Genomic DNA, 14,924 nt, shown 5'->3' on the forward strand with positions numbered 1-14,924 from the left:
TCCCACATCCTAATGAGAGACTGGTGCCGAGAAGGTGCTAAAGGCAAGGAAAGGCAAGGATAGGGAGTGTGGGGATAGGGAGAGATCTTCAAGGGAGAGATCTAGGGCTTTCTGGAAAACCTTAACTATTAAGACCCAGGCAAGGTGAACAGGAGAAAGGGAGGAGGAGTAGGGAGAGCCGAGAAAAGAAAGCAGGAGAGATGATGGCCTGAGGTCAAGGGTTTGGACTGAGAAGACCTGGGTTTGAGTTCTGGCCTCTGTTAGTTAATAACTGCCTTCGTGACTGTAGGGGAAGGAGGTACGTTCTTTTCTTTTCACCTCAGTCTATCCATCTGTAAAATGAAGGCCTTGAACTAGCACTTTGATTCTCCTAATGCTTGAGGTAGCCCATTGTCATAGAAACTCTCACCTCCCACAATTACTAGTCAGTATCCCTGTCATTCCAGACCTTTGGGCCCTGCTTGATGGAGTGGGCTTACCTGGTGGTAGAAGGACTCTTCCAGCTGATTTGCTGGAAGCATATGAGGTGCAGCTCAGTGGCTTCTGTTCCAACCCCCTTCCCCCTGCTTTTGCCTTTGCAGACCCACTCTTCTCAGGTGACTGTGGAATCTCCCCAGTTGGGCTCTGAAAGCCAACTCATCTAGTTGATGGGGCACTGGGGGAATTCTGCCTCTGATGCTCACTAGCTCTGGGCCTCTGGGCCACTCACTGTGACTTTCTGAGCCCTGGTTTCCTTGCCTTTAAAACGGGAACTATGAGATGATACTATGAGAAATACTGACTCTTGTTAGGATGCCATAGAAATGTGAGCTCACCTGATTTCTTTTCTGACACACTAGGCCAGCCCTCCTCCTCCTCCGCCCTAGACATGTTTCCCCTGTCCTCTCTCCACAGGCCTATCCATGATGCTGTGGTCAATGACAACCTGGAGACCATCTGGCTCCTGCTTTCCTATGGGGCAGACCCCACTCTTGCCACCTACTCAGGGCAGACGGCCATGAAACTTGCCAGCAGTGACTCAATGAAGAAATTTATCAGCGGTAAGCACTGGCCCCGATAGCAGGGCTCATCCAGGAAGGGGGTGGCCCAGGTGGCTAGCCCTCTGTCAGGGCTGAGGCCCTTCTGCTGCCACCCCCCCCCCACCGCCCCTTCAACCATTCTTGAGCTCATAGCAGGAATATAGTTCCACCTTTCTGGTTGGTCAATGCACTGTGGCACAGGTTCAAAGCCATCCTCTCTCATGGCCTTTGTGGCCCTGAGGGCCCTCCCCCAGGTCCCCTCCCCTGTTTCCTCCTCTTCAAAATGAGGGAGTTGGATTAAATGTTTTTTCTGGCTCTAGACCTTTGACCCTTTGTGGCACTCAAGAGGAGGTCCCTTCCCCTTCCTAGGCCTCAGTTTCCTCTTCTGTAAAATGAAGGGGGTTGGACTGGGTGGCCTCTGAAGTCCTTTTAAGCTTTGGCTCTGTGATCCTATGATAATTAGGAACAGAGATGAGATTTTTAAAACTGGTTTTTATAAATCTAATAACCATCAGCTAGTCAAATCAGACACATGGAAAAGAAGGCCTAGAGGTTAGGGCCATTTTCTAAGGTGACCCAATAAAGCAGGCAGTGTGCTTGTGCTCTGGGCCCTGCCTCCAGCACCTGCGGAAGTCTCCCTAACTCAGTTTCCTTTTTTGAATGCTGCCCCACGCCCTTGTTATTGTCACTCTGGGTGAGTTTTCCACAGCTCTTCGAATATGTCAAAGTTTTCATGATATTTCCTCAGCTCCTAATGGTCACACCTATCCAACGAGGGATGTCAGGCCCCCATCTCTAGTACCTAATCCTTAGGGATTGGGAATGTTTGCATGGCCTTTCCAGGTGGCCTTTAGGGCCTAACAGAAATCAGCCCTACCAAAACCCCCAGGCCTCCCTCCTCCATGGCCCCCTGCTGAGAAGCTTTGCCTCTGCTCAAGGGGAGTTACCTTTAGGCTTTAAAATTCCACCTGTATCAACTGATCCCAGGTGGAAAAAGAACCAAATTGCAGTCAGACCACCTGGGTTCCAATGTGGGCACTAGCTCTGTGACCTCATCCAAACAAATCCTTTCTTCCCCCTGGGTCTCCATCCCTTCCCCTCTAATCTGAGGCAGTTGGCCCTGAAGATCTCAAAGGTGGAAGGCCTGGGAAAGTTTCCTTTTCTTTTCCCTGTGTCTCAGTTTCCTTCTCTGTAAAACTGAGGATGATAGACTCCCCTCACCATGAGAAGTGGAAGCCACTCTCCTTTTTAGTTTAGTACAGCAGTAGCTGATAACTCAGAAAGCCAAGAGCTGGAGTTTGAATCACTCTTTATTTGCAAAGAGATGGGATGTAGCTTTTTTTTTGTCTTTGTGACCAGAGAGAAGCCCTTGGGGTGCCCTGGGGTGTTGGGAAACCATCTTTACATCCCAGCATCCTTCTTCCCATCTCTCCCTTGGCCACCTTGGGAAATCACCTGGAGTGCCTGATTGAATCTCTGGGGTAGCTCTCAGACGTGTCCTTCTCCCTATTATCAGCAAACTGGCCATCGGCCTGCAATGAGATTGCTCCCCTGGAGGTGGGGGGGGTTGTCACAGCTCTGCCCAAGCTTCCACTGGGCATGCTCAGTTGTTCTCTCATGTGTTTGGCTGTCCCTTTGTGACATCACAGCTGGGTTCCCCCTGCTCTCCTCCCACCAGGCCAGCAGGGCTCATTCTGTCTCTGTCCCCATTACTCCAACTACCTCTGAGGGACTGTGTCATTCCTGGAAATAGCCCTCTCTGGGAGAACAGCTGGAGGTTGAGGAGGAGCTTCAAGGAGTTGAAGAAGGCGGGTATAATTATAGTCACCATTTCTATTCTACTGCCTAGGAGGCTCATTATCTCTTGGCTAGCAGAGTGATCAGAGCCTCTGGGCAGGAGGCAAGGGGACCTTTGTTGGCATCTCCTGTTCTTCACCAAGTGGTAGTGGTGCTGGTAGTTTTTTCTTTATTTAGTCTTTGTTACAAGAGATGATTTCAATAAGTAGGAGAGAGGAGAGAGATTGTCAGAAATGGAGTGAGGTAAAGACATGAGATGTTGATCGAAACAAGACAAAAAGTCCAGCAGGAATCTTATCCAAACTCCTCATTTTACTGAGGAGGAAACTGAGGACCAGACAGAAGGGCTTTGCCCAAAGTCATGTAGGTAGTAGTAGTAAGTTGGTAGACGTGATATTCAATCCCAGGTCCTCTGACCCCAAAGCCAACCGCTTCTCTGTGACTTGCCCAAGGTCACTCAGCTAGTAAATGTGAGTCAAACCCAGGTCCTTCTGACTTCACTAACTAGACTTTCATTATTGCCCAGCTGAAAAAGCAGGACAATACTTTTCCTGCTGACCTGCTGTCTCTTTGTTGTTTGGGCCCAAGCAGAGTGACCCAGGACAAAATCATTGCAAGAGTTTGACCCTGGCTGGGCCAATCTGAAGCATTCCAGCAAGAGACTACTGAACTAGCTGCATGACATTGGGCAGCCTCAGTTTCCCCTTCTGTAAATTGGGCTAGGTGATATCTTAAGGCTTTTTCCAGTTCTGCCTTTCTAGGAGCTTGAGTTCCGCCTGGATTATTCCTCCTGCCCCTTCAAACTCAGATCATCAGTTTCTTCCACAGGTCTTTCTCTCCCCCTGCCCCCTAGCTCCCCTCCCCCACCCCTTCTCTTCCTTTAGATAGCACCTCTGTTAGGACATTCCAGGCAGAGGGGATAATTTGAGCAAAGATATTGAAACAGGATTTGAACTCAGGTTCTCTATCTGCCAACCCCAGAGCCTTTTCTCCCTGGGAGAAGTCATATGACTTCTAAGAGTCGTAAAATTGGTTGAAAAAGCCTAGGGCTATTTAGCCTATTGAAAAAAAGACTCTTTTTAAATTAAATAGTGGCTTTCTGAGGAATAGACTTTCTCTGCTTGCCCTCAGGCCAGGACTGGGAGCCATGGGTGGAGGTTGGACAGAGGACCTTCCTAGATGAGAGCCATCCCAAAGTGGGATGGGCTGCTAATAGACGCATGCTGGGACTTTCTAAAGCATCCTTCTCCTTTCTTCCTCACTTTTGCTTATTCTGTATGTGCCTCAGAGTGCACACATATGGGTGGAGGGGGAGGGAGGATGAGAAGATGAGAGAACTGTTCAGGTCCAGAGCACAAACAGCCCTGCTCCCTGGACAGTGGTTGTGAATTGGACTCAAGTCACTGAAAGCTCCTCCCCAAGCCTTCAGTGAAAGCTTGTGTAAAGGAAAGTTCGAGACCCCTCTGAGACAGCCTGGGACAACACAAAGATCCCTGGATATTCCCGATTCCAGCTGTCACTTAGCAGCTAAGTGACTTTCATTTTGACCCTCTTCTCTAAGGTTGAGTGACATGGTCAGACTTTTTGGTCTTAGGACCGGACCCCCTTTATACTCTAGTTGGAATAGTTATTCCCCAAGTTCCCTGTGCTTCTGTTTCCTTATCTGTAAAATGAGAGTAATGAACTCCCATGACTTCTGGGTGTTTTTATAAGATCCCTTGTGATTGGCCAATGTTCTAAGTCTTGTTTTTCTCTTTGCATTTGCTGAAATTAGTCTGGAGTTCCAGCTTGGCTACCAACTAATTGACTACCATTGGTTCTCAGTTTCTGCATCTCTGCAATGGGGATAATTGGCCTGCCTTCCTTGCAGCAGTGCTGTTGTGAGGAGCAAATGAGAGTGTCTGGCAAGCACTGTGTAAACAGGACTAGTGTGCAGAGGATGTCACACAGACAGATACCCAATCAAACACTGAACACCAAAAAGTCTAATCCCCAAAGAGTCTCTTAGAATCCCTCCCTTTGGGCCAAATTACAGGCGAGGCGTGTGACTAATTTACCTTTGACCCCTGGAGAAAGAAAGCAATATCCAATCTAGACTAATGAAAAGAGACCAGTTTTTCCTCTTCTGTCGGGAAGAATTGGGGGGGATGGGGAAGAGGGAGAGAAGGGTGAAATTAGATTTGAGGAAAATGGAGAAAATCCCACGGTTCTCTTTTGGCATCTGACACCGTGGCGGGGACTGCATTTTGTTGTTACCGTTGGTTGGTTTTGATTTTTTCTACTTTTTCCCTGGGAAAGTGGATCCTATGAGATGGTGGGAAGACAGATAGATTGGGGGTGGTGTGCTCTTTTTTTCCCCAGAAATAAGACTCAAGGGTGCCAGGTAAAGGCAGAGAAAGAGGCAGGCAGAAGGACAGTGAGTGGCAGAGAGGAAAGGAAAAAGCCAGGGAGAGACGTGGAAAGGAGACATTGAGAAGAGAGGTGAGCTGCTCAGGGAAGGAGTGAATCTTGTGAGGGTGCCCTCAGCAAGACTGGGTCCACGGATTTGCCTTGACTTTAGCTGAATATGTAAGAGCAGGATAGAGAGAGGCCCAAAGGAAGGAGGAGATCGACCCAGACTTACATAAGCCTTTAGCAAGCATCTCTCCTGATGCTGTAGGGGGAAATGTATCTAACATGGAGTCAAGAGAGATCTGGATTTGAATTCTGCCTCTGGTGCTTAGTTACTGTGGAATTTTGGGCCAGTCACTTTCTCTGGGCCTCAGTCTCCTTGTCTGTCAAACACCCCTTGCCTCACAAACCTAGAAGTGCTACGGAAATGGAAGGCATTCTTGCTTCTGAGTCATTTAAAGGCAGCCTGGGGTCGTGTGTGACACCAGAGGCCAAGCTTTGGCAAGGCCTCCACTGCTCAAGAGGTTTCAAGTGTAGGCACCTGTCATGGTGGCTGGTGCATCCCTCCTTAGCTGGCTTCCTCCCAGGCTGGCCATGAACTGATGGATCAGGCACCCCTTTAGCCCTCCAAACCTCTAACTTAAAGACACGGCCGGGTTTCCTTGTGTGGCATTGGAGGTCACCCCGAAGAGGGCACTAGTGCAGATCCTGGAAGTGTTGAAGTAATAACTATTGCTGACTTTTATATAGTTTGTATAGCACTTTGTACACTACCATTTGTCACTGCCTGATTCTGAGTGCCTGCCAGCTCCTGAATTCTGGCTTCTGTCTCCAGATCTGAGACCTGGCAGAGAAGACAGGCTGTTTCAACACTTAGTAGCTTCGTGATCTTAGCCCACGGTCAGAATGTGAGCCCCCTGAGGACAGGCAGGGACTGTTGAGTGTTTTGTCTTTATAACCCCCAGCACTTTCTTGAGTTAGGACCTGGGATTTCTTCAACATGGGAGAAGCAGATGAATGAAAAGTAACAAATGGGGAAAAAAGAACACATGTATTAAGCACTGTGTTCCAAGCAATGGGGATACAAATGGAAAAATCTAGAGTCCCCTTGAACTTAAAGCTCACATATGAATGGGGGTGATAGCCTTCTTCTCCACCCCACCCCCCCACATTTTCAGCTGTTGGTGGTCCAGAGGGTGCAGGAGCAGGGTAGATTGGAAGGCCATTAGATCAGTAATTGTTCTCCTACACTCTTATCTCTGGGGAACTGAGAGGTCAAGTGATTAGCCCAGGGGTCCCATGGCCCCACTATGCATCAAGGGTAGCACCTGCACCTGTCTTTCTGACTCCTAGGTCACGTTCCCTGTCTATACTCTAAAGTCTCTCCACCTTGTATGTAAAAGATGCTTTAAAAGCTGCTTGGTGGGCCTCAGGTGACTCCTCGATAAAACAAGGCAGGAGGTGGGTTAGTAAGATGCTCAATAAGGTCCCTCCCTTCCCCCAGTGATTCTGTGATTCTAGACACCACATGATGGAAGTTCCTATTTCTCCAGTCCTTTCTGGTTTCCAGGGTATATACCATGACTCCTTGGTGAGCAGTAGCTGGCATTAGCACCAGTATCCCCATTTTGCAGAGGATAACACTGATGCTCAGAGACATGACTTGTTCAAAGGACGTGCCACAGCTAGTGCAGGCGTGAGCTGGACCTCCTCCCATGTCCACACTTTGGGTCCAACATTCTTTTTTGTTTGTTTTTGAGTTTATGGATACATTTTCCAATAGTTCTCCTCCCCTCTCCCAACTAAATTTGTCAGTTGCTAATAGGAAGGAAAGAGGATGTATCTTTCTTTATCAGGGAGTTATTGATTGCCATTGATTACCGTAGTTGACCCAGCCCCTGCTCTCTGTTGATTTTACTTCACATTGTTGCAATCATTGTTTCCCAATTGTTTCTCTAACACTGAATTAGCTTGCCCACCTTCCCTCAGCCCTTCCAAGGCCAAATTTGTACAACACTGCCTGTCAGAATAAGGCAGCATTGCAGAGTGGGGCCGGATAACTCTAGCTCCTTTTCCATTCCTTCCTCCTCATCCCCCTGGATGCTTTGGGCCTGGTCAGTGATGTGCTGTAAATGACTAACAACCACATCTCTGGGGAAAAGAATATACCCATGCCCCCCTTTTCAGCTTAATCTGCCTTTTCCCCTTTGCTTTAAGTTTAGTGTTTTTAAATCAGGCTCTGATTTGTAGGAGGTTTGCTGATTTCTGAGGGTTGGTGCTCACACCAAAGGGCTCCAAGCTGGTCTGAGCTAGCTCCAACATGCCCTTGGTCCAAGGTCTGCCCATCCCAGCTCCTTATGCCTTACCACCTTCCTTTCTTCCCCAGATCACCTTTTAGATCTTCAGGGTCGCCCAGAGGGTGATCCAGAAGTGGCCTGGGACTTCTACAGCAGCTCCACACTGGGTAAGCTCTCACCAGATGTACTGTGCCCCCTCTTGCTGGCTGGCATGGTTGTAGCCATCTACAGCCTGGCTCCCAGCTACCTTTTTCCCGACTTCTCTCATACTGCTCCCCTTCTTGTAATCTATGTTCTGACTCTACTTGCCTGGCACATAGTAGGTGCTTCATACTTCATAAATGTTTATGGACTGTTGCCCCAACCTCCGTTGTTCAGGCAGTTCCCAGTGCCTGGAGTGCCCTTCCTCCTTATCTCTTACATATAGCTTCCTTCCAGAACCACCTTTCCTGATTCCCTGACTTGGTAGTGTTTATTCCCCTTTTATCAAGAAATACTGTTATTACCTGCTCCTCAATTGTAGAATATACCCATGCGGGGGGAAACTCAGGGTTTTTTGTTTTGTTTTTGCAATGTTGTCTTTAAATTTCAGTCCCTCACCTAAGCAAGCTCTTACTAGAAGCTTGGGTCCTTATGGAGCAAAATAACTTAATTTTTTGAGTTGAAAGAGACCTTAGAAGTCTAGTCCAATCCCCTGTTTTTACAGAGGAGGAAACTGAGGACCAGGCAAGTGACATGAGGCCATCTAAGCAGAAGGCATCAGATAGGATCAGGTCCTCTTTCCATTGAACTCCGTTCATTGCCATGGGTGACTTGCCTGGACTCTTCTTTGCCACCTTCATTCAATTCCAAGCAGTCCCCACCCCACCCCCAACCTGAACCTCTCCTCCCCAGACTCCAAGCTCTGGTGTCTACATCAGCCAAGTACAGGGCATCCTTTTATCCACTTCCCCTTTCTTCTTACTTCTCTCTTCCTTTCCCCTGTTGTTGGCCTGAGCCACCTGGCTCACCTCTTGTGGGGGGGTGGGGCACTCGGGGCCTCATTTCTCTGCCACTTGAAGGCTTCCAAATCTTTCTTTCCAACATCCCTGGGTGGTCTGGAGTCTGGGCCACATCCTCCCCTTGTTACAGAGAAGAAAACGGGTTCATTGAAGGGGAAGTAAGTCTCTAAGGCTCAAATAACTGGCGAAGGGCCAGGCTGGGATTTGAACTCGAGTCTCCTGAGTGGAGCCCAGTGGGCGAGCTGGTCTCCTCCTCCTGCTTCCCTTCCAGCCTTCTCCTCCCTGCTTCTGAGACAGTAATTACCCCCAAGCTCTCGACCTCTTGACCTGAGGCTCACTGCCTTTTGATGCTAACCAGATCCCCAGCTGGGATGCTTTGTGGCTCCCTCATTGGGCCAAAGACTGAAGGAAATTCCCTGAGTGTGGGGGAGGTCAGGGGGAGAGAGGAGTAGGCCACACAGGCCTAGGACTGACCCCAGCTAAGGCCACCTTAGCTGCCCCAACCTCATGGGAAACCATTCCTGGGCTTAGTTCCAAGTCCAAGGCTGCTACACCCGGCTTCTCAACCTATAGGATGGCAGAGACCATGGAGTCTGACCCCCTCCTTTTGTGGAGGAGGAAACAGGTCCAGAGAAGGGGAAGGGACTTGCCCAAAGGCACACTGCTAACTGATGACAGGGACAGGATTTGAGATCTAGGACTAAGTGGCTCCGTGTGCTTTGGGGGAGGGATGAGCATGCAGCTGTTGGGCTTAAACTGATTTCTTTTGAAGTCATGGTTTCCGTGCCCTCTCTCTCTCCCAAGGATCAGGATCTAGGCAGGGTGGAGAATCTTCGGCTTCAAGGCCACATGTGGCCCTTTAGGTCCTCAGGGGCGGCCCTTTGACTGAATCCAGACTTCACAGAACAAATCCCCTGAATAAAAAGATTTGTTCTGTCAAACTTGGACTGTGTCAAGAGACTGCACCCAAGCCCTAGAAGGCCACATGTGGCCTTGAGGCCGCAGGTTCCCTAACCCTGGACTAGGGTAACCAGACTTGACATGGAGCCTGGGGGAGGTGGGGAAAGACCACCGGACTGGAAGTCAGCAGACCTGAATTCAAGTCCTGGCCACTATTTACTTCCCGTGTGACCTTGGACAACTCATGATACCTCTGAGTCTTAGTTTCTTCGTTGTAAAATGAAAAGATTGAACAAGCTGACCTTTAACGATCTTTCCATCTCTAAATTCTATGCTCCTAGGAGATTCAAGCTCAGTACTTGGTAGCTGGGTGACCCTGGGCAAATCCCTTGAGCTGTGGGTGGCGCCTCAGTTTTTTCCTCTGATCAATGGGCACAGCAGCATACATTTGTGCTCCCTGCCTTATAGGGCTATGTGAGGAAAGGGCTTTGAGCCTTTTTCCCTTGCTCTCCAAGACAGGAAGGAGCAGCTGCTGCTGCTATCTGCCAGGATTGGTCTTTCCGGCCTCTGACGTGGGCTCAGGAGCCTGTGCCCTCGAGCTAGACACTGTGGGTCCCAATTCTCCATGTGGATGTGTGCTCTCTTCACAGAGGGGAAGGACGGGGCCAAGTGCGACCTTCTGGACAACCCCCCTGGCGCCTCAGACGATGAAGGGAATGAGTCGGACGACTTCTTATTTGAGTTCTCAGAAAAGCCGTTGCTTCCCACTTACAACCTCCAAGTGTCGCTCTCCCATGGGTGAGTGTACAGTAACCCTCTTCCGAGGGGGAGGGGGTGGGAAACAGGGCCAACCAGGGACCCTGCTCTGCCCTGCTGGCCAGGAGGTTTCCAGCTAGTTGCCAGTTGTTTATTCAGTCCCCAAGATGTGTCAGGCACGGAGCTGAGGCTCCCAAGACAGAAATGAAATAGCCCCCACTCTCAAGGAGAGATTCCATGGTATTGGCCTCCCCAGGGGGGGGGGGGGGGCTGGCAGGGTATTGTACTGAATCTGAATTCCAGATCTGGCATTTAGCAGCCCAGTGACCCAGGGCCAGTCACTTGAATTTCCTGAGTCCCGGTTCTTCATCTCTAAAATGGAAAAGATAATGCTGGCACCATTGGGCCTCCCACCATTGACCTCACGGGAGGCCATAAGGAAAGTGCTTTGTTGACTCTTTGGGTGCTCATGAAATAGAAGTTCTCATTGTTGGGAATGGTTAAAAAAAGGGACTGACATCTATACTGCAAGTGGCAGGTGAGCGAGACTGCGGAATGGATTCTGGAATGGTTAGTCGGAAGTCACTGTGTGCTCCCAATCTCAGAGTTGGCAGGGACCCCCAAGGCCATCTGATCCAATCCACTCCCTGAGCACAAGTCTCTACAACCTGCTTCTTCCAGGGAGGAAGGAGACCTCCAAGGGAGGGGACACCTCTGCCTCAGGAGGTAGCCCAGTCCTCTATGGGACAGTTCTCATTGGGAGGGAATTCCATCCTGCCATCAAGCCTCCATCCATCTCTCTGCCATTCCCACCAATCATTCCTGTTTGGCCCTTTGGGAACAAACCGAGGAAGGCCAATCACCCTCCTCTGATGCTTACATGTTCTCTTCCCGCCCCCCAAATCTTTCGTTTTCTAGGCCTAGCATACCCAATCCTCAGAAGGCCCAATCCCTAGACTCTTCCCCACCCTGGTTACCATCCTCTGGATACACTCCAGTTTATCAATGTCTTTCCTAAAATATGCTCTCCCCGCCCCCTCCCCACTCCCTACCTGAAGCACTCCAGCTCTGGGCTTCTGACCAAGCTCCTCCCTGGTTCTAGGCGCTCTGCCTCTCCTCACAAAGAATAAGAGGAGCAACTTTTCCAGCTGCCATATCCCACAGTTGATACCCATTGACCTCAGGGTCCACCAAAACCCGGAGATCTTTTTCAGACAAACTTTTGCCTGGTCATAACTCCCTGGAGTGTAATTGATCTGAAATATCACAAGAGCGTTGGTTCAGAGCTGGATGGGAAGGAAGGGCTCATTGAATCCAATCTTGTTTCTCACTTTTCAAAGTGGGGGAAGGGATTTACCCAAGGACACACAGGTAGTAGTGGAGCCTGGTTTTGAAGCTACATCTCCATGGAGCAGAATTGACTCCATATCTCTTACTCTGCCTTCCACAAGGAGAAGGAGGGGAGGGGCTTGCTGATTTTCAGAGAGAGAGAAAATACTCAGTAACAGTGACTAGAGCCCTTGTCTGCTTCTTAGCTAACCCTGTATCCCCATTAGAGCATATGCTCCCAGGGACTGTTTCCTATTGGTTCTTGAATTCTCTGCACCTGGTACTGTACCTGGGATACAATAGGCATTCGGTAAGTGTTTATGGAAAGGCAGCATAGGGAATGGGCACTAGGCTTGAAATCAAGAAGACCTGAGTTCAGATCCTGCTTTAGACACCTAATAGTTGTGTGATCCTGGATCAGTCATCTAACCTCTCTGGACCTCAGTTTCCTCATCTGCAAATTGGGAAGGAGGGGTTAGATTCCATGGCCTCTAAGGTGCTTTCCAGCTCTAGATCTGTGATCTGTGGGTGACTGACTCTTCCCCCAACACTGAGCCCAATCCTCTGCTCACAATAGGTGTGTATTTTGTGCTCAGTGAGCCCCATCAAATATAGTCGATCCTCAAAGTGGAGGGGAGGCTTCATGGTCACATCTTGCATCACTGTGCCCTGGGCATGTGGAAGGAGCAGTTAACAAAGAAGTGGTCAGAACTTGAATTAATAATTCACTCCTTCCTTCTTGGTGTCTCAGTGTTTCAAAGTCTAACCAACAGCTCCTGCAGAAAGTTCTCCTTGGAAAAAGGAAGAAATCTGATGAGCAGGTGATCTGTACGTAGGGACTGTCATGAATCAGAACCAGAGCAAAAAGGAGAGCTCTAACCAGTGAGCCACAGTCCCACTTGCAGCCTCCCTTCCCCCCCCCCCCCCCCCCCCCCCCCCCCCCCCCCCCCGACCAAACGGTCTGATAGGAGTAAAAATAGTCTCTTTGCTAACACCCACCGGGATCGAGTTTCAGGGGCTTATGGTCCGTATTCTTCTGGGCCTACATAAGCTGATCCCTGAGGGTAGGGGTGGGCTCTAGGGATAGTATTGCACAGTTAATGAATTCCTGCAGAGTACCTCCCACCTTGCCTTCAGAAACCGGATCTTTGGCCCGAGGCAGTAAATAGCCTGGTGGGCCTACCCTGGTGGGGTAGAGCTAGGCAACTCACTTTGCTTCCCCCCCACCCCTGGCCTGCAGCTGTAGGACCCTACGTGCCAAATGGAGCCCCCTTTGAATCAAATGATTTAAATGACAGCTTTTGTTATTCTTCACAAGTTGGTGATTCCTTGGGGGAATTCTCACTCCTCACTGGAGTGAGTACTCAGTGCTCTGTAACAGAAAGTTTCCTCTTTGCTGGTGGTGAGGAGAGGTTACCTGGGGCATCTGAGCATATTAGCACCTCGAAAGCTTTGGAGGATCTGAGTGTGAGAGGCAGTGTGGTTGGTCCACTGGCAAGAGTGGGAGCTGGGCGGATCTCAGCACCATTTTCCAGAGGAGGCAACAGATAGGTGAAGGCAGTTTGTTCTGGGTCACATGGATACCTCAGCCCAAGTCAACCCCAGGTCATCTGGACTCCCACAGTCTTTCTCTCCAAGCCTTGGAGTCCCCTAACGGTCCTTCAGATGTTAACCATACACTCCAGCTTGCAGCTTGTACCTGCCTATTTCTCTTTCTTGGGTCCCTCCCAGCCCCATCGGAATGTATGTTTTTTGAGGGCAGGGACAGTTTGGGCTCTTTCTTGGTAGAATTTCTGTGTGGCTTCCTCGTGAACCTTTGAGCTGGGCCAGGTTGGATGGACTCCCAGGGTTTCATTCCCCAACATCCCTCCATTCATTTCTTCTCCTTGCTAACCTCTCTCTGCTTTCCCCAGTCCCTGCAACTGGTTCCTCTTCTCGGATGTACTGAAGAGACTGAAGCTCTCATCTCGGATATTTCAGGCCCGCTTCCCGCACTTTGAAGTCATCACCTTGCCCAAGGTGGAGTTCTACCGGCAGGTGGTTTCCAGCCAGCTGCTCACCCCTGCTGAGAGGCCTGGGGACCTAGACTCCAGCTCCCTGGGCAGCACTGAGACTATCGAGCTTATCCGCTATGAGCCCGAGTTGCTGCAGCTCCTAGGGTCTGAGGTTGAATTCCAGTCCTGGAGCAGCTGACGGGCTTGCCCGCCAGCCCTTCCCTGTCCCCCCTCCTCCAGCCAACTCCCCTCCCTCCCTCCCTCCCCTTTTTTCGGACTGACTGCAGTATGAGGCAATAATTCGGACCAACTAGAAGCAGCCTTATCAATGCCAGCATTAGTGACTGGAGTCTTTGGGTTCATATTCCCTCTCACCTCCCTCTAGTTGCGGTCAAAGGGGGAAAACACGTATCCTTGGTCTCTAAAGATCAGAGAGGACCCGCAATGACTGTGAGAGGGGACAGGGTGCCCTCAACTCAGCTCACCTCACCCTCCTAGGCAAGGGACCAAGCACCAACCTGGTGCCTTTGGTGCCTGGCCCTAGGGTGGGCTCAGGGATCCCTGGGCGCACGTGACCAAGCCCCGGGCCGAGGGAAACAGACCCAGGTCCAGTTGGCGGTGCCAGCCCTGGTGGAGAAATTAGAAAACTCTTTCTCTAGCAACAGCCCCCTTCCCGTATTCCTCCATGTCTTCCATAATATTTATTTAATTAGTATTTAATTTGTATTTTTTTCCTTGGTTCCTGAGAAGTCTGTATCACTGTGATGATTTGAGACATCATCTTGAATGAGGGGCTTTGTTCACCTTTTCATTTTCTTTCCTTCCTTCTTGAGAAGCCTTGGGAGGCGAGCCCTGTTCCCCTCCCCAGGAAAGACCTTCCTGGCTTCCTGTCTGGGGAGTAGGCAGAGCTGTGTGATGCTGTCCACAAGCACAAGGGGCTTGGATCCCAAGGGTTGTGTATTTTCTCCCGGATTGCCCTTCTCCCTAACCCTACCCTGCTTTAGGCTCACACGTGCTTTCCAACAACTTGGCCTGCCTTAGCTTAGTTCTGTTTGGGGTCAAGGAGGAAGGAGCTGCTATGACAAAAGGACAGTTGAGAATGAGTCCTGGAGGGGACCGGGTCCCTTCTTCCTTCTTTCTGTTCTAGCTGCCCCCAATTCCCCACTATCTCTCATCCTCTCCCCTCTTTTTTTCTCTGTGCCTTCCTCTCCCCACTGTCCCTCATCTTCAATTCTCTTCCCGTTCCCTACTGCCATTCACCTCTACCCCCTTCCCCACTGCCATTCTCTGCTTTCTCTTCTTGCCCCCCCCCCTTCCTTCTCACTCTCCCACTTTCTCTTTTGACACCTTCATTAGGCTCCCTGACCCCTGGCCACATGTCAACTCCCGGACTCAGCTGTTTCCCAGGCAAAGGCAAGAGAAACGTTTCTCTCCCCCTCC

The 14,924-nt window shown here is 50.1% G+C and overlaps 1 protein-coding gene across 5 annotated transcripts in view; it reads left to right on the top strand.

Moving 5' to 3' along the window:
- Positions 1-14,345, top strand: part of BCORL1 (BCL6 corepressor like 1) — a 71,193-nt gene extending 56,848 nt beyond the window's left edge. For all 5 annotated transcript variants that reach the window (XM_072626325.1, XM_072626327.1, XM_072626326.1 and 2 more), the window contains 4 exons: positions 895-1,040; positions 7,594-7,671; positions 10,056-10,203; positions 13,404-14,345. In XM_072626325.1, the coding sequence (XP_072482426.1) occupies positions 895-1,040; positions 7,594-7,671; positions 10,056-10,203; positions 13,404-13,683 (652 nt within the window). In that variant the 3' untranslated portion in view covers positions 13,684-14,345. The remainder of the gene's footprint in view (positions 1-894; positions 1,041-7,593; positions 7,672-10,055; positions 10,204-13,403) is intronic.
- The last annotated feature ends 579 nt before the right edge of the window (positions 14,346-14,924 follow it).

The sequence above is a fragment of the Notamacropus eugenii genome, chromosome X (assembly GCF_028372415.1).
Source record: "Notamacropus eugenii isolate mMacEug1 chromosome X, mMacEug1.pri_v2, whole genome shotgun sequence".
NCBI lineage: Eukaryota > Metazoa > Chordata > Mammalia > Diprotodontia > Macropodidae > Notamacropus > Notamacropus eugenii.